This window comes from Oncorhynchus tshawytscha, linkage group LG19 (assembly GCF_018296145.1).
Source record: "Oncorhynchus tshawytscha isolate Ot180627B linkage group LG19, Otsh_v2.0, whole genome shotgun sequence".
Taxonomy (NCBI): domain Eukaryota; kingdom Metazoa; phylum Chordata; class Actinopteri; order Salmoniformes; family Salmonidae; genus Oncorhynchus; species Oncorhynchus tshawytscha.
In genome coordinates this window covers 45,070,873-45,094,287 of record NC_056447.1, presented here as the reverse complement: position 1 = coordinate 45,094,287, position 23,415 = coordinate 45,070,873, and the positions used below count along the sequence as shown (strand labels likewise).

General features: G+C 42.2%; 1 protein-coding gene and 1 long non-coding RNA gene across 2 annotated transcripts in view; both read left to right on the top strand.

Moving 5' to 3' along the window:
* The window catches only part of LOC112219144 (carbohydrate sulfotransferase 8-like), a 116,443-nt gene extending 112,292 nt beyond the window's left edge, over window positions 1-4,151 (top strand). The window contains exons 3-5 of the mRNA XM_042301737.1: window positions 765-805; window positions 966-1,375; window positions 1,650-4,151. Of these exons, the coding sequence (XP_042157671.1) occupies window positions 765-805; window positions 966-1,375; window positions 1,650-2,358 (1,160 nt within the window). The 3' untranslated portion in view covers window positions 2,359-4,151. The remainder of the gene's footprint in view (window positions 1-764; window positions 806-965; window positions 1,376-1,649) is intronic.
* A 9,791-nt stretch (window positions 4,152-13,942) lies between these two features.
* Window positions 13,943-22,888, top strand: LOC112218836. The gene is made up of 3 exons (XR_002948668.2): window positions 13,943-14,111; window positions 18,210-18,250; window positions 21,182-22,888. It is a non-coding gene; the product is annotated as an uncharacterized LOC112218836 (long non-coding RNA).
* The last annotated feature ends 527 nt before the right edge of the window (window positions 22,889-23,415 follow it).

The following is a 23,415-nucleotide window of genomic DNA, read 5'->3' as shown; positions in this document are numbered from 1 at the left end:
CCATCTCTTGGGTGTCTACTTCCCTCCCCCAAAAATATGTATTATTCTATGACTGATTTATAATCACAATCTGAAAGACATAATTGTTCTGTGCATCCCTTGACTGTTTTGTTTGAGGCTGATTTGAAGTTCTTCTCTAACAAATCTGTTTTGTGATGACAAAGCCGTTTTTGACATCCCCATTCCCCTGTCCTGTAACGATTTCTGTCCCATTATACATGGTCACGTTTCTCAGTTGGAAAAATATCACTTGGCAAGGCTGCACTGGGAAGAGAGAATTTGTTCTCAGTAACTCAACAATAATACAATAGGTGAAAATGTTGATAAAACGTGATAGGTGGCCGGTAATCTAAGCGTCGCCAAGGTAACATGAGCATCACTCTTTATTTCTCTCTTTCTATCACACACACACACACACACACACACACCTGGTCTCTCTATCAAAAACCTAATCTTGTGATAAAATGGAGTCTTGTCCTATTGCCCCATCTGTAATAGACACCATCTCTCCTCTAGGCTCTTTCTTGATACCTATTTCAGCTCGGCTGGAGAAACTTGTTACAAGCAAAATACTTTTTGTAATACGTAATGTAGGATTCTATCTCTCTCTCTCTCTCTCTCTCTCTCTCTCTCTCTCTCCCTCTCTCTCTCCTCTCTCTCTCTCTCCTCTCTCTCTCTCTCTCTCTCTCTCTCTCTCTCTCTCTCTCTCTCTCTCTCTCTCTCTCTCTCTCTCTCTCTCTCTCTCTCTCTCTCTCTCTCTCTAGGTGCGAAGTTCATGGTTGCTCCAAGGTGGCCAATTCAAAAGGTAAGATTACTTGATCAGATCAGATGCCTGCTTACATTCAGCTCACTGAGCTCCCTCAAAATAATGTAATGCCGCCATCTTGTGGATTATTGAGGAACAAGCACTATCTCCATCTTGTGTAAAGTTGAGTTTCTGTTAACAATTGTTCCATGTGACACAGGATCAGCCCTCAGACAGTGCAGTCTTTGAGGGCATCAACCTAGGTGGAGGTTTCCATGGAGCTCCAGGGGAAGAGATAGCCTCTAACCCCAGCCTCCCTAGTCCTAGCCCCAGGCAGCCCCCTTCCTTACAGTGGCTTCCCCACCCATCCACCCCAACCTCCGGAGACCAACAGCCCGAAAGCCCCAGGCCGCCGGTCACTAAACGCCACAGGAAGCTGCTGTTAAAGAGCGGTTCTGTAATTCCTAGTGGTGCCCCCCCTGGTGAGGAGGACCGTAAGTTACAGAGCATGGCTCATACCCAAGTGTCCCGCCACCACCTGCTGAGGGAGGTCTGCACCAAATACCAGCCGGGCGTCACCGAGCACCCCATCTCCAGCCGGCAGGTGTCCCGGGTCTACGTGGAGGATAGGTGTTGTAACTTTAGTGGTTAATTTCATTGAGCATTATCTTCAGATATTATTTACAGTACATGCAAATACATTACATGATTTACATGTATAATTGTATTTCATTGCAATTCATGTTCAGGGCTGATCTAGAGGTCCCCCGTCCATGTAATTTTATTCATTGTGATCTAAAAGGCCTAACTGATCTTAAATCAGGACTCCCACTCTGAGATGTTAGATGTATACAGCCAAGATAACTATTCATATATTTCTGTTGTATTGGTTAATTAATAATAGGTCAGGGCTGCTGTACTGTGAGGTGCCCAAAGCTGGCTGTTCCAACTGGAAGCGGGTGCTGATGGTCCTGGGAGGCAGTGCCACCTCCACGCACGGCATCGCCCACGACGACGCCCACTATGCCAACCAGCTCCGCCGACTGGACACCTACAGCCAGGCGGGCGTGGCAGAGCGCCTCCGCTCCTACACCAAGGTCCTCTTCGTACGGGAGCCCTTCGAGAGGCTGGTGTCGGCCTTCCGCGACAAGTTCGAGAGCCCCAACTCGTACTACCACCCAGTGTTTGGCCGGCCCATCATCTCCCGGTACCGGGCCAACGCCTCGCTCTCCGCCCTGAGGACCGGCGCCGGCGTCACCTTCAGGGAGTTTGTCCAGTACCTGTTGGATGTGAGGCGACCGGTGGGCATGGACATCCACTGGACGCCGGTCAGCCAGCTCTGCAGCCCCTGCCTGCTGCACTACGACTTCATCGGGAAATTCGAGAGCCTGAAGGAGGAGGCAAACTTCCTGCTGCGGAGTATCGGGGCACCTAGCAACCTCACTTTCCCTGACTTTAAAGACAGGAACCCCAAAGCAGAAAGGACTTCCTACACCATCACCCAGAGATATTTTGAACAGTTGAACACCACGGAGAGACAGAGGGCCTATGACTTTTATTACATGGATTATCTGATGTTTAAATACCCCAAACCCTATAAAGACCTGTACTGAAGTAGTGGCTGGATTGACATGTTTAGATGATTCATTTAAGATTATAAATATGAACACTACAGAAGAGATTATTATCCTGTGGGACTTGAATAAGCACTTACAGACACATTGATGTAAAATATTCTACGTGTCTTATTTACAACTGGTTAGAATTATGATTTGATGTGATTACTTTGAGCATAGGTTGTACAGCTTTTGGTCATAACACTTTGTATAGTGTGCGAACAGATGTGCTTTCTTTGTCAAATGCACTTTTATTGATTGGCAGACATAGCCTACATACAACATCCTCTCAACAATCAACGAGATATTGCTCTCAATCAACAGCATAATGACTTCTATGAAGTGACCTATACTCTGAGTGAAGACTTTATTATCATCTCTTCATTTCCTTATTTTTTTCAGCCTTGTTATATGAAGGTATACTTGTCATTTTGGGTCATCGTCAATCATGTGACTTTTAAAAAGGAAAACGTGTCTTGTTATTCTGCAGACCTTTATAAAAAGAAGGAAAAGAGAGCCTAGCTATACTCTCCCAAAGCAAAGACTAGTGTTTGCAGATACTGCTGCAGATTTCACAGTTACTGAAATCCTACATTGCCTACTGATGAGAAGTACCATGTGTCTTAGACCATTTTAATATCATTCAATTTGATTTCAAAACCACATTTGCTCTTGAGGTATTTGTTTTCTATTTTACACACAGAACATACAATCAACTTGTTACAGTACGTACCTCAAGGCGGAAGGTAGTAACTGAAAGGTCGCTGGTGCAAATCCCGAGCCAATTAGGTGAAAAATCTGCCGATGTTCCCTTGAGCAGGACCTGTAACACTAATCGCTCCTGTAAGTCGCTCTGGATAAGAGCACCTGCTAAATGAAAACAAACTAAGGGACAGGAAATACATGAAATAAGGGACAGGAAAAATATATCAATGTCAGTTGGTAGCTCAGTTGGTAGAGCATGGTGCTGCCAGGGTTGTGGGTTCGATTCCCACAGAGGATCAGTACGAAAAAAGTATCAAAATGTATGCACTCACTAATATAAGTCACTCTGGATAAGAGTGTCTGCTAAATTACTCAAATGTAAAATATTGCCTTTCAGATACAACTGTGGGTTCATGATCTTTGATTCTGTAATGTACAATAGGGTTTCTGGGTCATTGTATGGGCCTCATGTTACAATACTAATGATTACAATGTAAAGAGTAAATGTATTGTTTTACATATCTACAAACACGATTTCAATCCCCTAGCCTTAACACTGCCAATTTTGCTCATTTTGTTTGGGTTTTAATTTGTTTGGGTTTTAAAGCAACATTACCATTTAATAAATGTTTTATCAAGCCTTTACTAATTAAACAAAAATATTTCTCTGTTGTTTTTCTACATCTGGTTTTTGGAAAAGTGACAGAAATGTGTTACAAAGAACCCTTTTGGAACCCTTTTTTCTAAGAGTGTAGAACAATAGCTATTAAATGGGAAATGTTTTACGTTGTTCAAGCTAAAAAATAATTTCCTAACAGACACAATAAAGTAATTATCAAGCATTCTCATCAGTGCATCATATCACCATCAGGTTTGAGAAGCATATCTACATCCCTCTCCTAGAACAGCCAGCTATGTCCCAGATGTTCCGGCTGCACCTGGGCAACACGCGTCACAGCATCAGTGACGCAGACCTGTGTAAGCTCGCCAAAAAGACAGAAAGCTACTCCGGGGCCGATGTCAGCGTCATCGTATGAGATGCCCTCATGCAGCCTGTCAGGAAACTGCAGTCAGCCACACACTTCAAAAAGGTCATTCATACACACAATAGTAACTCTATTGCAGTTGACTCTTGCATACAACACTAAAGGTGCATCTCTTTCTCAACCTTTAAGGATATTTAAGATAGTGTGTTGTTGTAATGGTACTATAGGTGCAAGGTCCATCCAGTGCCAACAGTCAATTGATGGTAGATGACCTTCTGACCCCGGGCTCGCCTGGGGACCTGGGAGCCATAGAATTGACCTGGATGGATGGGCCTAGCGACAAAATTCCGGAGCCCATCATCTGCATGGTAAGAAACACACATTGTCAAAGACTCCAGCCACCGTAGTCTTAGACTGTTCCTTCTGCTACCGCACGGCAAGTGGTCCCGGAATGCCAAGTCTAGGTCCAAAAGGCTTCTCAACAGCTTCTACCCCCAAGCCATAAGACTCCTGAAAAGCTAATCAAATGGCTATTTGCATTGCCCCCCTTTTACGCTGCTACTATTCTCTGTTTGTTATCTATGTATAGTCACTTTAACTCTACCTACATGTACATATTACCTCAATTACCTCGACTAACCTGTGCCCCCGCACATTAACTCTGTACCGGTACCCCCTGTAAATAGCCTCGCTATTGTTATTTTACTGATGCTTTTGAATTATTTTTAACTTTTTATTTTCTATTTTTTACTTATATATTTACTTATATATTTTTTACTTAACACTTATTTTTATTGTTTTCTTAACTTCTTAAAACTTTGTTGGTTAAGGGCTTGTAAGGAAGTATTTCACTGTTGTATTTGGTGCATGTGACAAATAACATTTGATTTGATTTGACATTCACAGCACAGACATACTCACTGTGTTCATTGACTTTCACATTCACAGCTCACAAACATGCTGGAACATGCTGTTTCAACATACACATCCTGGCATTGCACACTGACTCTCATATTTGTGTAATTGCTGAACCATGCTAATGCTTTTGTTGGTCTTCTCTGTGTCCCTCTGCCCTCCAGTCTGACATGCTGCACTCACTATCCACCACCCAGCCCACAGTCAACACTGAGGACTTGTTCAAGATCAGGAAGTTCACAGAGGACTTTGGACAGGAGAGCTGAAAGGTCCTGGTCACCCGGGGAGTTCACTTCTCCTTACCCTGTCTCTCCTCCTCTCAAGCCCCATTCGTACATCCTCCTGTCAAATACAGTAGTGGCTACAGAAGCTACAGTACTACCACACTAGAAACTTGGACTTGTTTGGCTAAACTGCATTGGCAAGAATGATGGAGCATTTTAACTTCATGCATATTCTTTCCCTGTGATCATACACAGATTCCTGTAGACTAAAATACTATTTCTTTCTTTGCCATCCTGCACTTTAAGTTGTTTTTTGAAGTGACTCATTATGATGGAGTGGTGTTGAAGCGCTTTGAACAATTACGTTACGTCGTTTTCTTGTCTTGCATGTGTTTTATTCAACATGTAAGTCTTAATATATGTATTTTATGTGTATGATTGCTCGCTTTACTTCGCTTTTAAATTCCTTGAGTATTGACTGACCATAGCTGCACCAGGTTTGCCACTTGTCCCAGTGCCCACTAGAGCTACCCCTTCATTACAGGCAGTGTTAATTACAGTATTTATGATTATTTATTATATTTCATTTCATCAAGATTTTTGTTGTGAATGCATGACTGATGATGTACAGAGCTCATCATTGAGTGGGAGAGGTGTTTACATTGAAGTATTTCTCTGTATTTTTCTGCATTATATTTTCATTTTGACTGGAGCCCTTTTTTATTGCTGGATTTGAACATTGAAAATAATAGTTCCACGATACACTTTCATATTGTTCCAATACTGTTGTCATAATAGTATTGCTATGTCTCTGTATAATTGGGGGAATATTGGTTGAGTAATACTGAAGTCAGTTCGGGTCCCAGAGGGGTTCTCACTGCTGTTACACGTAGCCATGATGACCAAGTTACCCTGACTTGATAAAAGACGAATAAAAAAATAAGATGTGCTTGTTATTACTTTATTTTAACTTTACATTAAACTTACATCTTACTGTTGCTGTCATACCTGTAAAGAAGAAAATGGCTGCACTTAAGAGTTACACATTAGTTTAATACAGAGCCCATATAATGGAGTTATATAACACAGACTACAGAGAGACTGGGGCAGTGTAAAGTGATAAGGCAAAAATAAAAAATCCCAATCCCATCATTAGTTAGGCTTTTTAACTGACACTAGATAGGGTAGTTGTTCAAATTGAAATGTTGTATTACTAGGTCTCTCTTTATGTTATGTAAGCTGCACTGCAATTGAGTTTTCTTTAACTGCCAATGTGCTCCATTGTGGCACATGTATTTGTGTAAATAAAATATCTATTCAGCCTGGTCTCATAGACGAAACGTAACACAGTAAATGGAAATCCGGGACATTCAAATTAGTTTGATATGTTACGTTTATTATGGTTACATAAGACAAAAAATTACTTAAGGCAAAAACTAAAGGAGGGTGGTTGGTCGGGTGGGCATATAATACCAATGTCTGGCAACCCAAAGGTTGTGTGTTTCAAATCTCATCACTGGCAACTTTAGCATTTTAGCTAATTAGCTACATTGTAACTACTTACTACTTTTTAGCTACTTGCTACTAAAGTTGCAAATTAGAGTTTCTATTGAAAAAATTCAGGTATGTTCATCCCCGTTTCATTCTGTTTGCTTCCGTTTAAGAAACGTTTTCCAACAGAATCGGTGGAATGAACACCGCTCTAATCACCACAAACACAATTCACTTTCATAGCAGCCACATATAAACAGCATGATCATTTGATCTTCGTATAATTCCTTCTCGCATCTACGTGCTCTCCTATTCTCATCTTTTCTCTTCGCATGGGGATTTCAGTGCACAATACAACAGCTGTCTTTGACCTTGCAAAAACAACTTTCCAATCCAAACCATAACATAACTGCGATCCGCTACACACAGCCTACATCGTTGTCACCTAACGTTATAGTCAACATAGCTAGCTACTAGAACTAATGCGTTAATAAACTCGCTACAGCCATGCAGTACAGTGTACAGCAAGAGGTTAAGCAGTTACACCGGCGCACCCTGGTGGCAGTACATTTAAAAATCCAAAAGCTACCTTCACTTAGAAGAGTTCCAGTGTTGGATAGCCATAGCCAGCTAGCTAACATAGCATCCCTCTCCGTTTGAGCCGGGTGTTTGAGTAGGCTAAACTAGCAAGCTGCATTTGCTAGCTAGTTAAGTGAATGTGAAAGTGGGGGAACAAATACAACATATATAGCTAGCTCTCTCTCTCTCTCTCTCTCTCTCTTGTTTCTCATGCTTTTTTGAAGAAATGAATTTGTACAAAACTGTTCAACTATTGTCTTTCTCTCTCTTTGAGTCATCTACTCACCACAATTGATGCACAAGTGGCAAATCAAATGTGCACTAGCTAGCTGTAGCTTATGCTTTCAGCACTAGTTTCATTATCTGATCCTTTGATGGATCAAAAACATGTCAGTTCATACTGCAAGAGCTCTGTTGGGTTGGAGGATGTCCAGAAGTTGTCATAATTTCTGTATAAATCTATGGAAAGGGGTGAGAACCATGAGCCCCCTAGGTTTTGTATTGAAGTCAATGTACCCAGAGCAGGACGGAAACAAGCTGTCATCCAGTTACATCATGGTGCTACCCCAGAGAGTGCTGTTGAGGCTACCATAGACCTTAAAACAATGTGTTTTAATCACAGGAGGTTGGTGACACCTTAATTTGGGAGGACAGGGCCCGTGGTAATGGCTGGAACAGAATTTATGGAATGGTATCTGTTACGGATACAAGTGTTACGGATACAAGTATCCTGTGTGTGTATCCTGTGTGTGTTTCTTTTCTCTCCTTCTCCCCTCACAGGTGAACATCATCACTCCCCAATCAGTCAACAATCAATCATCAATCAGAAGACACACCTCCTCCTGTTTCCTACCCTATCACAGTTCCTTTCCCTTGGTTTAAAAACCACACCAGTTGTTTGCGCTAGAGCTCAATCTCTCTGTAAATGCCATGTATGTAGATCTCTGTGTTTCACTCTCTCTTTGTGTCTTAACCTCTCTTTTGTTTGAGCACCTCCAAATCACTTTGTCATCTCCTGTGAGTATTGTTTTTGGTTATGGTGTTTGTGTTTGATTGCTGGTGGGAAAAGAGGAAACCAAGACAAGTCGCCCATGGGCATATACTACCCGTAGGTAGACTTTGTTAAAAACACTAGTTAGAACTGGGCGGACCACCCACTGTATTTTTGGTTAGTTAGTTAGCTGTTGTTAAAATGGGCTAGTCTAGCTTAGGGGTGTTTTGGATGCTTATTGTTTCTTTCCTTGGGTCCAGGTCAGACCCTTTTCCTGCTCCCCCCATTACCGTGTGTTTTACGATAAACCCTGAGTTTGACGGTATAATTTCAGTTATCGTGATTATTTCATTCACACTTTTACTTTGTCACAATTATAATTTGCATGAGTTATGTTACGGGTCTCATTACCATCCCCCCTAGACTGTCGGGCCAAAAGGGATTCGTAACAGTATCAAATACATTAAACACATGGTTTAATGCCATTCCATTCGCTTCGTTCCAGACATTATTATGACCTGTCCTCTTCTCAGGAGCCTTCACTGGTTTTGATCAATTATTTGGTGATGTGAATATATCTAGTATAGTTTTATCTAAAAAGGATTCCTTTTTTATTATTTCACTTTTTATTTTTATGAAATTCACTGGGTGGGGGATGGTCCTCCCCTTCCACTGATACGAAATGGAATTCATAACATATCATACGAATTGTAATTCGTAACGTTATACAAAATGGAAGATGGACATCCACAAATTAATACATACTAGAGGTGGGACCAAGTCATTGTTTTACAAGTAAGTCTTAGCACTCAAGTCCCAAGTCAAGTCCCATGTCAAGACAGGCAAGTCCGAGTCAAGTCTCCAGTCAAGACCTACAAGTGTCAAGTCTCAAGTCCTAAACTTTGAGTTTCGAGTCCTAAACAAGTCATAACATGCTCTTCACCAAATGTAGTACCGTTTCATATTTTTAACAAGAGTAATAGTTAGTATACTACATTTAAAAATATCTATATATTTATTACTTTCCAATTAAACGTTATATTTCCATGGAAATACATGGGTAGCTATGAGAAAGGCCCAGGTTGATATATTAATGAAGGGATCTGGTGGTTAACTAAGACTCTCTCCTGACTTTCAAACACCATTTGACTTGACTTGTGGAGTGGCAATGCAAACCTCTTGTCATGGCTGTAAATACTGACACTTATTTGTAAATGGAGTGTATTTGACTGCTTTTCACTGTAATGGTAATGTTACTCTTGCTTACTAACCTAATTTCCCATAGGGGTAATATAGGTTGTTTGACCGCATCATGTCTTGTTTCTATTGTACAGTAAACAGTTCTGGGGAAGAAATGGTGGGGCTGAAAGAGATACTCAAACCTGAGTGTTAAGAAGGATAAGTCCAAACAAATGAGTGTGTGAATATGCACTCCAACAAGCTACCAAGTTAACCGAAGTTCAACCAAGAGGCCTGTAACAGCAGTTGGTGTAATAACACTGGTTAATCTAATAACTTTTGTAAATGTAATAATTTTAGATATTTAATGTAATAAAACCAGTTCATTTAATAACTTGCCGGATGACGTAATGCAACATGTACATCTTGAACAGATAACGTAATGCTTTTCTTGCTTAAGGAGCAACCCGCTGTTAAAACAACAACAAAGCGGTCAGCCCGCCAGTGTTTTGGCAAACAGCTGAGTGTTGGGGTTGGAGAAATGTAAGCAGGCCTTTTTGACACCTATCACGGTAGGCTATGTTTCATCTTACAACAGCTACATAGAGGCAGTATTTAGTCAAATGTTACAATGTATGCATCAACATTAAACTAATTGGGACACTAATTTTAATTAAAGATAAGATCAAACAAAAGACATGGGTGCTCGTTCAGTTTATTGTGAAACCTTTCATCTTTGCCTTTCAATGCCTTAGCTTTGAATTGTAAATGTTATATAGAGAACAAAAATAAACACATGTAAAGTGTTGGTCCCATGTTTCATGAGCTGAAATAAAAGACGCCAGAAATGTTCCACACAGAGTTTATTTCTCTACAAATTTGTGCACAATCCCTGTTAGTTTCTCCTTTACAAAGATAATCCATCCACCTGACAGGTGTGACATATCAAGAAGCTGATTAAACAGCATGATCAATACAAAGATCATTACACACAGCACAGAAGGAGAGTGCAATTGGCATGCTGACTGAAGGAATGTCCACCAGAGCTGTTGCCAGATAATTTAATGTTAATTTCTCTACCATAAGCCACCTCCAATGTCATTTTAGAGAATTTGGCAGTACATCCAACCGGCCTCACAACCACAGCCAACGTGTATGGCGTTGCTTGGGCGAGAGGTTTGCTGATGTCAACGTTGTGTATAGAGTGCCCCATGGCGGAGGTGGGGTTATGGCATAAGCAGGCATAAGCTACAGACAACGAACATAAATGTATTTTATCGATGGCAATTTGAATGCACAGAGATACCGTGACGAGATCCTGAGGCCCATTATGGTGCCATTCATCCGCCGCCATCGCTTCATGTTTTAGCATGATAATGCACGGCCCCATGTCACAAGGCTCCGTTCACAATTCCTGGAAGCTGAAAATGTCCCAGTTCTTCCATGGCCTGCATACTCACCAGATATGTACAGGTACCCCCAAAAAAATACTTCAGTAAAAATACTTTAAAGTACTACTTAAGTATTTTACACCAATGCTGACTGGTTTTCTGATCCACGCCCGATGCCTTTTTTGGGGGATGAATGTGCGCTAATAAAAAAGGAGCCCTTTGAAGTGATTGTTTGACAATCAGATGAAAACATCAAAACTGGTTGTTTTTGCCACAACTTAAATTTACCTGCAAAAACAGCCTGGTCTCATAGACTAGACGTAATACAGTAAACGTAAATCCGGGAAACAAATTAGTACGATATGTTACATTTGATATGGTTACATAAGACAGATTGACAGGCAAAATTCAAAGCAGTGTGGTTGCTCAGGTTGGATGGGTAACGTCTAGCGACACAAACGTTGAGAGTTCAAATCTCATCACTGACCATTTTTGCATTTTAGCTAATTAGCAACTTTGCAACTACTTACTACTTTCTTAGCTAATTTGCAACTAATTAGCATGTTAAGCTAATTCTTCCCCTATCCCTCACCTTAACCCTTCCCCTAACCATAACCTTAACCCTTTTAGATAACCCTTCCCCCAACCTTAAAACCCTTTAACCTAACTCCTAAACTTAACCTGAACCTTTACCCTAACCCCTAGCCTAGCTAACATTAGCCAGCTAGCTAACATATCATAACATATCATACATTTAGCAAATTCCTAACATATTATACGTTTTGAACATGTGTAACATATTGTACGTTTTGAAATTTGTTACATATAACACAAATTGTAATTTGTAACATATCATACTAAATGGAGTGTCCAGGATTTACATACGGAATAATACAAAATGCTCTGAGATCAGGTTGGCAAAAAAGCAGAGAACCATTCACACAAACCGGATACCTGTAATTTGGTTGCAGGGTTTGTGAAAATGCAGGAATCATGACTGTCTTTAGTTGTTTTTTTACCCCCTACCCCTTTCTGATAGATGAAAAAGCTGGTATAAAAATACAGGCATGGTAAATGAGTGGGGTTTAAGATGGTGGAAGTGGATTGCCGGGGGTTGAATCGAGCAGTGCATTGAGCAAAGTTGGTGAAGATGAATGGACAACAGTAGTGTCAGAGAATGGAACAGAAAGGAAACTATCTCAAATTGGCGTGGAGGAATTTGGAACTTCTTGGAATTTGTTGATTAAGGATGCATATCTGGGAGACGCGTTTGAGGTGTTGAAGGTGGTGAAGCAGGCGCTTCAAGGAGTAGAGTCTGTCGGTTCTGTTTTTTAAAATAAAGATCTACCTACGCATGTGAAACTTGGTTATGTAAGATTCACCGGAAGAGCTTTAGTTCCCAAACCATTGCCGTGTAAAAATGGTAAAGTATTTGGTCATGTTTCAAGTGTGTGCAGACGGACGGAGTACACTGAAGAACGGTGTGAAGAAGGATGACTTACAATTGGGGTGAGGATCATGAGGTCTTAGAGTGCCCTGTAAGGGAGAAGGAGATTGAGGTGGCAAAAGTTAGAGCGGTCGATCGTATCTCCTATGCGGAAGCGGTTTAAATGGTTGAGAAAACAAGTAACGCCAGTGATCATATGGTAGTCGATGCTCCACAGCCTATAGTAAATGTTTGGTGCTAGTCAAAAGACACCCTGTGTGTTAAAGACTGGACATTATTGTGGCTGCGGCAGAAAAGGGTTTGGGACATCAGGAGTTTAAATCGGAAGACTTGCAAAGGGTACTGGCGCCGGGAGATGGCCCACCTTCCCAGGCTCCTCTTGAGGCTGGGTCGGGATCAGATCTGTTTTTTTTTAACAGAAAAGTAGTTTGGTTTAGTTTATTTATTTATTTTGGTCATTTGCAGTGGTGGAGAAAGTACCCAATTGTCATACTTGAGTAAAAGTAAAGATACCTTATCAGAAAATGACTCAAGTAAAAGTGAAATTCGCCCAGTACCATCCTACTTGAGTAAAAGTTTTAGAGTATTTGGTTTTACATATACTTAGTATCAAAATGAACTGTAATTACTAAAATATACTTAAGTATCAAAAGTATAAATAATTTCAAATTCCTTATCTTAAGCAAACCATATGTATCCAGTGTAACCGGTGTGAAATGGCTAGCAAGTTAGCGGGGTGTGCGCTAGCTAGAGTATCAATTGGTGACATCACTCGCTCTGAGACTTTGAAGTAGTTGTTTCCCTTGCTCTGCAAGGGTTGTGGCTTTTGTGGAGCGATAGATAACGATGCTTCGAGGGTGTCAGTTGTTGTGTGTGCAGAGGGTCCCTGGTTCTAACCCAGGTTGGGATGAGGAGAGGTTGGGAAGTAAGCAATACTGTTACATTGGTGCCGTGACCTGGATCACTAGTTGCTGTGGAAAAGTGGGTCAAATGGGGGCAGTGAGTGTAACCTGTGTGAAATGGCTAGCTAGTTAGCGGGGTGTGCGCTAGTAGCGTATCAATCGGTGACGTCACTTGCTCTGAGACCTTGAAGTACTTGTTTTTCTTGCTCTGCAAGGGTTGTGGCTTTTGTGGAGCGATAGATAATGATGCTTCGAGGGTGTCAGTTGTTGATGTGTTCAGATGGTCCCTGATTCGAGCCCAGGTTGGGGCGAGGAGAGGGACGGAAGCTAGACTGTTACACATACAGTACCTTTTTATTTTTATCTAAGGATAACCAGGGGCAAGCTCCAACACTCAGACAATATTTACAAACGAAGCATATGTTTAGTGAGTTCGCCATTCACACAATTATCAAGAGAACATCCCTGGTCCTCCCGACTGCCTCTGAAATTGAGAGGAATTTAGGCTTTCAGGGAAAATGTATGGAGTTAAAAGCACATAATTTATTTCGGAATGTAGTGAAGTAAAAGTTTAAAAAATGTTAAAATATAAATAGTAAAGTTCAGATACCCCACCAAAAATACAGTTTTTTGGAATCCAGTAGGTGGCGGCATGCACACTAAATTGTGCAAATACAATATACCAAAGAAGAAAATGATCAGCGGGATTTTGGTCTGCATAAAAAAAAAGGATAGGAGTGCGTGCACTCTCCCATGTGTTTTTGGTTAACGACGAGTTGTTCGGCGCTCTTCTATATGACGTAACACAAGGCTAAACCTGATCATGGGGTGTGGCAGTTGCCTACCCTATCGTGGTTTTCTGCATTCACAGTAATTAACATGAGTCTGAGTGTAGCCTATAGTTTAGTCCATTATATACAGCTAATTCAGTACACCGTGGGTATGTATCCATTGTTGGTTTGCAGCTTGTGTTTTTAAATGTTCAGTGTTGTCTGTGACATTTTGTCTGTAGTATTTGAAGATACAAATCAAAGTTTCAACGTGGGTTATGAGGGGCAGGCAGAATGGTGATTACAGACTGTAGTTTAAATTGGGCTGGCTTCTATTGTATATGCCTTTTATCTCGTGTGGGTCTTTTAACCGTGTTTATTAAGCCCTTGTTTGCAGTGAATGTACTGCTACTTTGCAAGTACTTAGCACATTAGGTAACCTTTACCCTAATCATTTAACCTAACCCTATCCCCATTGTTTCTGGAATAGAGAAGGTTCTACACCAACAACAAACGTGTGTCTACCAATAATTTAAAACCCACCATAGCAGATAGGACTATTAAAGGTGTCTTCACGCAATAAAGTTAGGACACTTGACTCGAGAGGATGTCAGTCCATCTCTGAAACCTCTCAAAAATAACTTGGGTGGCATTAGTAGTTGAGGAGGAGCAACTGAAATGGAAGATTCTGCCTCAGCATAGGACACCTTCTGTACAACTCCAACTTTGTTGGGTAAAGACTCTGCATCAAAACTCAGCAAGACAGACAGTGTCTTCTCTGTTTCATCATGCTCTCCATTGGGTCTGCGTCGAACCAAACGGTGGGCATCACATACACCGGGAATCTTCAATTTCAGTTGCTCCTCCTCAACACTTAATACTAGTGATGCACCGATATGACATTTTTGGCCGATATCTAATATTTCCTTGCCCCAAAAAAAACGATACCGATATTTAACTTTTTAGTGGCCTTTAAGCATTCTAGTACAGTTAAATAGTTAACACACACACACACATGGATGCAGCGGTCTAAGGCACTGCATCTCAGTGCAAGAGGCGTAACTACAGTCCTTGGTTCGAATCCTGGCTGTATCACATCCGGCCGTGGTTGGGAGTCCCATAGGGCGGAGCACAATTGGCCCAGCGTTGTCTTGGTTTGGCCTGGGTAGGCATTGTAAATAATAATTTATTCTTAACTGACTTGCCTAGTTAAATAAAGGTTACACACATATCCCACACTGACCAAAAAGTTATATTGTTTGCATTTACGTATGTCCCCATTACCAGTAAAACATAATCAAAACCTATTGCGTCGACTTACCTGCTGTGCTGTTTCGTTGTTCATTTGTTCAGTCGTTTCATTCTCAACCAGGATTTCATCATACATGTCAAGCAGTGAAGTTTCAGCTCTGTCTGTCCGTGGCCTTCCTTGGTGTGCACTGTCACTGTGTCTGTTTCCATCTTGTCCAGCTGTGTATGTAACATTTCATGTAAACCCTGTTTCTTGTCTGCATCAAAGTAGCGGTCTTGGTGGCAACACAGTAAAGAGAGAATGCCACCGAATCGCTTGTTCACAGCCTGTGTCGGTAATTTTGCTGCGCAGGTGTTTCAATGCCATGACAGAGGGTATCACGTCTGCTGCAGGCGCAGTTGATGAGCTTATTTCTCCAGTCAGTTGTTTGAATGGAGCTAGCTAGTGTGTTCATGTTTCAAACATGTTGAAATAGCAGCAGCAGTATGACAACCAGCACATTCATGAGCATGAAATACGACATTCTTCAGTACAAAATCCTCAAAGACCCACTGTGCTGTCAGACTCAGCATGTACATGGAGCTGATATCGCTGGTCCAAATGTCAGTCGTGAATCTAATATCAGTGACGCTAGTACTGTGTAACTCTGGTAGGGCAACCTCTGAAAAATAGTGCACTTGGTAGTGTGTACTGGTGCTCGACCAGTCGGCAAAAGCCAACATCGCCAATGACAGAGAATGGTTGATTGTCAAGGGCAATGAATTCCTTTATCTTGCCGTTAATGGATTTCGCATTTGAGTTGTCTCGCTGAAATGTTCTTACTCTTTCAATTGACTGCTCGACTTGTTGACTGCTCGATCCACACAGCAGACATTGTGGGCTAGGTTAGGAATGCTGTGTTGCACGTGTAGTGCAACATTTTACATGGCATCATTACGTCACGTACCTTCGTTATATAGGTATGCACATTAGCTTTGACATCGGTTTTGCACATCAGCGTTTATCTAGACATCAGGCCAATGTCGATGTTGGCATTTTGAGCTAATATCGTCCGATTCTGATATCTTCATTGATTTATATCGTGCATCCCTACTTAATACCACCCGAGTTATCAGTCCTTTCAATGGTGCCCTGCTCCAAAGAGCAAAGCAAGACACAGTTCTTGTCCCTAGGCGTGTGGTTCGGAGTGCCTGTTCCCTCTGGACGAAAGAGTTCACTTCGAGTTACTTTCAACATTTCAACAGTCCCCAACCTCTTCTCCACCCAACCTGACACCACATATGGATACACCAGAAGCCAAGGATCTGTTCTCTGCAAAATCTCACATCAACTGAGACAGAATAAACGTTATTATCATTGGGATAAGGCTCAACCTCTGCCAACTTCACCACACCTGCCACAGCAGGTAATTTATCCTTAATCTTGTCAGATACATTTTTGTCCAACCCTTTGCAACTTCGGCTGCCATCTTGTCTCCAGCACTGACCTCCCCAAATTGGCAATTTTAAACAAATTTAGCATTTGTACATTCAGTGTAAGTTTCATATGTGCTGAGAATGTTCCAAAACCAAGCAACCTCCACCATTCCCAGAAAGTTGTGGGAAGGTTGTATGCAAAATAACCATAGGACAACCACGTTCTCCCCAAACTCTAAGAAACATCTTAGAACATTTTGTGCTAGCTGGGTGTGCTCTATAAAATAGTAGGCAAGGCTGGCATTATGTGGAGCAATGGAACAGCCCTGCATTTATTTAGATGTGTTTTCTGGAAAAAAATAGTTTATCCCAAAAGTTTATTTTACACATAGTGCCAAGTGTAAAACTTTGGTGGAGGAGGAATAATGGTTTGGGCTAGACCCCTTAGTTTAAACGTTATGGACACCTGCTCTTTCCATGACAGACTGACCAAGTGAATCCAGTTAAAAGTTATGATCCCATATTGATGTCACTTGCTAAATTCAGTTCAATCAGTGTAGATGAAGGGGAAGAGACAGATTAAATAAGGATTTTTAAGCTTTGAGACAATTGAGACATGGATTGTTTGTGTGCCATTCATAGCGTGAGTGGCCAAGACACAAATTTAAGTGCCTTTTGAATGGTGTGTGGTAGTAGGTGCCAGGTGCCTGGTGCACCAGTTGGTGTCAAGAACTGCAACACGGTTTCCCGTGTGTATCAAGAATGGTCCACTGCCCAAAGGACATCTAGCCAACTTGACCCAACTGTGGGAAGCTTTGGAGTCAACATGAGCCAGCGTCCATGTGGAATGCTTTCAATACCATGCCCTGACTAATTGAAGCTGTTCTGAGGGCAAAAAGAGGGGACTCAATGTTAGGAAGGTCTCCTTAATGTTTTGTACACTGCGTGTTTCTCACAAGCAATATTTTTAATATCCATGTAATGTCTTGAACATCTATTATGCTGACTAATGATGTTTTCCTCTCTCTCTTGGCTGTCTCTTCCGCAAAGAATGTATTAGTTATTCTATGACAGATTTATCATCACAATGTGAAAGACATTTCAAACTGTTCTGTGCATCCCATGACTGTTGTCAAACTGTGTAGTGACTCTTGTATTCCCCTGTAATGAGTCTTGCTTTGTTTGAGGCTGATTTTCAGTTCTGCTCAAATAAATATGATTTGTTATGACAAAGGCACTTTTGACATCCCCACTCCTGTAATGATTTCTTTCCTATTATGCATTGTCACATTTCCCAGTCGGAAGAATATCACTTGGCAAGGCTGCATTGGAAAAAATATAATTTGTTCTCCGTAACTCAACAGTAGAACAGTACAGTAAGTGAAAGTGTTGATGAACCGTGATAGGTGGATGGTAATTTAAGTGTTTAGGGGCGGTGTTGTGCTTTGTGGTTGACAGTAACCTCACTTCATCTTTCTGTTACTCTCACACTACTCTTGGTAACTATTTCAGCTCGGCCAGAGATTACCAGCAAAGGACTTTTGGTAATGCAGGATTCTATCAATCTCTCTAACTCTCTCTTTTTTTTTCTCTCTGTCAAGGTGTGAAGTGCATGGTTTCTACAATGTGGCCAATTCAAAAGGTAAGATTACTGGATCAGATCTGATGCCTGGTTACATTCAGCTCACTGAGCTTCTGATAGCACAGTTCAGTGAAAATAATGTAATGACTCCATCTATTGGTTTCTTGAGGCACAACCACTATATCCATCCTCTGTAAAGATCAAATCAAAGTTTGTTGGTGGATTACAGTGAAATGCTTATTACTAGCTCCTAACAATGCAGTAAAATGTTAAGTATACAATAATCAGAATGGGAAAAAAACAAGAAGAAATCAAGAAATGTCGGCACAAATTAAATGAGCTAACGCCCCAAATAGCACTATAACAGTATAATCCAAATGCAATCTGTGTATTTACACACAATATACTAAGAATATACAGCAGTAGATATATTAGACTGACAGAAGAATCCAGTATATCCATAAATATGTGGTGAGTATAAGCAGTGTAACTAAAATGCAATGTTACAGTCATAGAAAAGTGCAAGCTACTCTACCAGGTGATAGTCGGAGAGGGACAGTGTCTAAGGTTCAGGTCAGGGTACTGGGCGGAGGCTGGCTATTGGTGAGTGTTTAACGGTCTGATGGCCTGGAGATGGAAGCTGTTTACAGTATCTCAGTCCCAGCTTTGATGCACCTGTTCTGAACTCACCTTTTTAGATGGCAGCAGGATGAACAGGCTGTGGCTAAAGTCCTTGACTATCTTCTTGGCCTTCTTGTGATACCAGGTGCTGTACATGTCCTGGAGGACAGGCAGTGTGCCCCTGATGATGCATTGGGTTGACCCCACTACCCTCTGGAGAGCCCTGCAATTGTCATGTGGAAATACAGCCCAACAGGATTCTCTCGATAGTGCATCAGTCTGTTATATCTGGAGTATTTCTCCTGTCTTATCCGGTGTACTGTGTGAATTGAAGAATGCTCTCTTCCTCTCTTTTTCGCTTTCTTTCTTGCTCTCTCTCTCTCGGAGGACCTGAGCCCTAGGACCATGCCTCAGGACTACCTGGCCTGATGACTCCTTGCTGTCCCCAGTCCACCTGGCCGTGCTGCTGCTCCATGGAACCCTGACCTGTTCACCGGATGTGCTACCTGTCCCAGAGCTGCTGTTTTCAACTCTCTAGAGACAGCAGGAGCGGTAGAGATACTCTGAATGATTGGCTATGAAAAGCCAACTGACATTTACTCCTGAGGTGCTGATCTGTTGCACCCTCAACAACCACTGTGATTATTATTATTTGACCCTGCTGGTCATCTATGAACATCTTGGCAATGTTCTGTTATAATCTCCACCCGGCACAGCCAGAAGAGGACTGGCCACCCCTCATAGCCTGGTACCTCTCTAGGTTTCTTCCTAGGTTCTGGCATTTTTAGAGGGTTTTTCCTAGCCATTGTGCTTCTACACATGCATTGCTTGCTGTTTAGGGTTTTAGGCTGGGTTTCTGTACAGCACTTTGTGACATCAGCTGATGTAAGAAGGGCTTTATAAATACATTTGATTGATTGGTTTGCGCATTGATTGATTGGTTTGCGGTTTTCAACAGGACAATGTCCCAACACACCTCCAGGCTGTGTAAAAGGCTGTTTGACCAAAAAGGAGAGTAATGGAGTGTTGCATCAGATGGCCTTGCCCCTCCAATCACCTGACCTAATTGAGATGATTTGGGATGAGTTGGACCGCAGAGTGAAGGAAAAGCATCCAACAAGTGCTCAGCATATGTGGGAACTCCTTCAAGACTGTTGGAGAAAAGGGGGGGTTGCAAATCAATATTAGGAAGGTGTCGTTAATGTTATGTACACTTAGTGTGCACGTCCATGTTCCCAGTCACCTTGCCATGTTAAATGTGGTGGTTCACATTTTCAGTTTTGCTCGAATGCTGCCATCTATCCATGTTTAAAAAAAACAATTCTGGCATTATTACTTGCAGACAAATAACTTTGGGAAATTAGATTGGCGGTCACTCACCTGACTTGGATCTTTTGTTTGAACTTACTGAGAGAACCCCATTAATCCAGGGTGCTCTACCAAAACATTGGTGCCGGAGAAGTAGGGTTCTTGTCTTCAGAGGATATTACTCACTAACGTTCAGTCCCTGGACAATAAAGTAGACAAGCTCAGGATGAGGATCTCCTTCCAGGGAGACATAAGGGACTGTAACATACGCTCTTTTACGGACTCATGGCTTTCTAGGGATATAATGTCCCCGTCCATACAGCTAGCATGGTTCTTCGTTCATCGCGCGGACAGGAAGAAGGAACTCTCTGGGAAACACAGAGGTGGAGGGGTATGTCTCATGATTAACTATTCATGGTGTGATTGTGGTAACGTAAAGGAACTCAAGTTCAGTCTCCCGATCAGGAATACCTCATCAAATGTCGAGGGGAAGAGATGTACTCTAACCCCAGCTTCCTTATTCCTAGCCCCAGGCAGCCCCCATTATTACAGTGGCCGCCCCACCCAGTCACTCCAACCTCCGGAGACCCAGCTGAGAGCCCCAGGTCACTGGTCACCAAACGCCACAGGAAGCTGCTGCTAAAGAGCGGTTCTCTAACCCCTAGTGGCACCCTCACTGGTGAGGAGTACCATCGGTTACAGGGCATGGCCCAAACCCAGGTGTCCAGCCGCCACCTGCTGAGGGAAGTCTGCTCCAAATACCAGCCTGGTGTCACAGAACACCCTGTGTCCTGCCTTCAGGTGTTCCGTGTCTTCGTGGAAGACAGGCATTGTAACTATAGTGGTTCATTTAATTTACAGTACATGTCACTACAGTACGTGATTTACACGTATAACTGTATTTCATTGCAATTCATGTTCAGGGCTGATCTAGAGGTCCCCCTGTCCATGTAATTTGATTCATTGTGATCTAAAAGGCAGAACACGTCAGAACTCCTACTCTGAGGTGCTAGATGCATACAGCCCCAGATAACTATTAATATATATTTTTATTAATAATAGGTCAGGCCTGCAATACTGTGAGGTGCACCGCCCACAACGATGCCAACCAGCTCCGCCGACTGGACTCCTATGACCATGCGGGCGTGGCAGAGCGCCTCTGCTCCTACACCAAGGTCCTCTTCGTATGGGAGCCCTTAGAGGGGCTGGTTTCGGCCTTCCACGATAAGTTTGAGAGCTCCAACTGGTACTACCACTCAGCGTTCGGCCGGCCCATCATCTCCCGGTACCGGGCCAATGCCTCACTCTCCGCCCTGAGGACTGACGATGGAGTCACCTTCAGGGAGTTTGTCCAGTACCTGTTGGATGTGAGGTGACCCGTGGGCATGGACATCCACTGGACGCCGGTCAGCCAGCTCTGCAGCCCCTGCCTGCTGCACTACGACTTCATCGGGAAGTTTCCCAACTTCCTGCTACAGAGCATTGGGTGCCTGCCGACGTCAAGGCAGAAAGGACTGCTTCCACCATTGCTCAGATGTACTTTGAACAGCATGGACAGACAGGGTCTGTAAACTTTACTACATGGATTATCTGATGGATCTGATCTGATTATCTACATGGAGTATCTGTTTAACTACCCCAAGCCCTTTCTGTACCGAGGTACTGGCTGGAGTGCCAGGTTGAGATGATTAATTTGAGATTGCGGGACTTGAATAAGCACTACAGACACTGATGTATTTCTTATTTATGTCTGGTTACAATTATGATTTGATGTGATTACTTTGAGCATAGGTTGTACAATTGTCTTTTTCTTCTCAAATTCATCATATCTAACTCGTAGTTAGTCTTGTCCCATCGCTGCAACTTCCCTACGGACTCGGGAGAGGCGAAGGTAGAGAGCCGTGCGTCCTCCAAAACACGACCCTCCCAAGCCGCACTGCTTCTTGACACACTGCTCGCTTAACTCGGAAGCCAGCCGCACCAATGTGCCAGAGGAAACACCGTCAAGCTGGCGACCAATTGTGCGCCGCCTCATGGTTCCCCTGTCACGGCCGACTGTGACACAGCCTAGGATCGAACCTGTTTCTATAGTAATGCCTCAAGCACTGCGATGCAGTGCCTTAGACCACTGCGCCACTCGTGAGGCCCCGTGGTTATACAGCTTTTAGTCGTAACGCTTTTTATAGTGTTAAAACTGATGTACTTTTTGTCAAATGCACTTTTATTTACTGGCATACAGCCTACATACACATCCTCTCAACAAACAACAAGATATCTCTTTCTACTTGTTTTGTATTTTGCATGCAATAGACTTGTTACAATATATTTCTAAAATACAGAAACACAGGGAAAATATATAGAGTTGAGTGGCATAACTGTATAATATCTCGGTTCATCACATATGGCCTTCTAGATGTATCATGATATTTGAATCTGTTGGTAATGTACATTGAAACATATGTTTGAGGTTTTCTGGGTAATTGTATGGGCCTCATTACAGTACAGATGATGACACTAAGTGTAAAGAGTTAATGTACAATTGTTCTACATGTCTGTGCAGAAGTGTTGTATGACAAATGATTTAAATCCCCTAGCCTTAACACTGTCAATATACATGTATATTTTTGTTTGGGTTTTCAAGCACCATTACCTTGATTAACAAGCCACTTCAACAAAACATGTATTTCTTGTTTTTCCACATCTGGTTTAAGGAAGTGACAGAAATATGACAGTTTTAATTCATTTCAAAATGTTCCGTGTACAATAGAGCCGTGTCTCACTCCCCTATCCCTGGGGGGCTGCAGGCCCCCTCCCCCCAGTGTCTGGGAGGGGGGGGGGCACTCTGCTGCTGCCTTGTATTGACGCATAGGAAATGAGAAGATATATTTAATTTGAGCCATCAGCTCTTAGGAAATAAAGACAACTGATCTGTTTCTTCTCTTTCCACATCCTTCTCACATCAGACATTCAGCATAAAATTCATAAATTAAGAAAATGAACTGCCAGTGCCTGGGGTGACTTTGCCAGCTATTTAAATCTGTAAATTCACAACATCTTTCTCATACGTCATCTAATTGAACTAACTGCAGGGTTTCTTTTAAGTAGTAGAAAGAGAATTGTATGTCCCAAATGACACCCTATTCCCTATCTAGTGCACTACATTTGATCAAAGCCCTATGGGATCTGGTCAGAAGTAGTGCATTATATAGAGAATAGGGTGGCATTTGGAACAGAGACAGAATCAAGACCTTCTGTTGGTTTGCACTAATACAGAGTAAGACACATGCACAGCATCA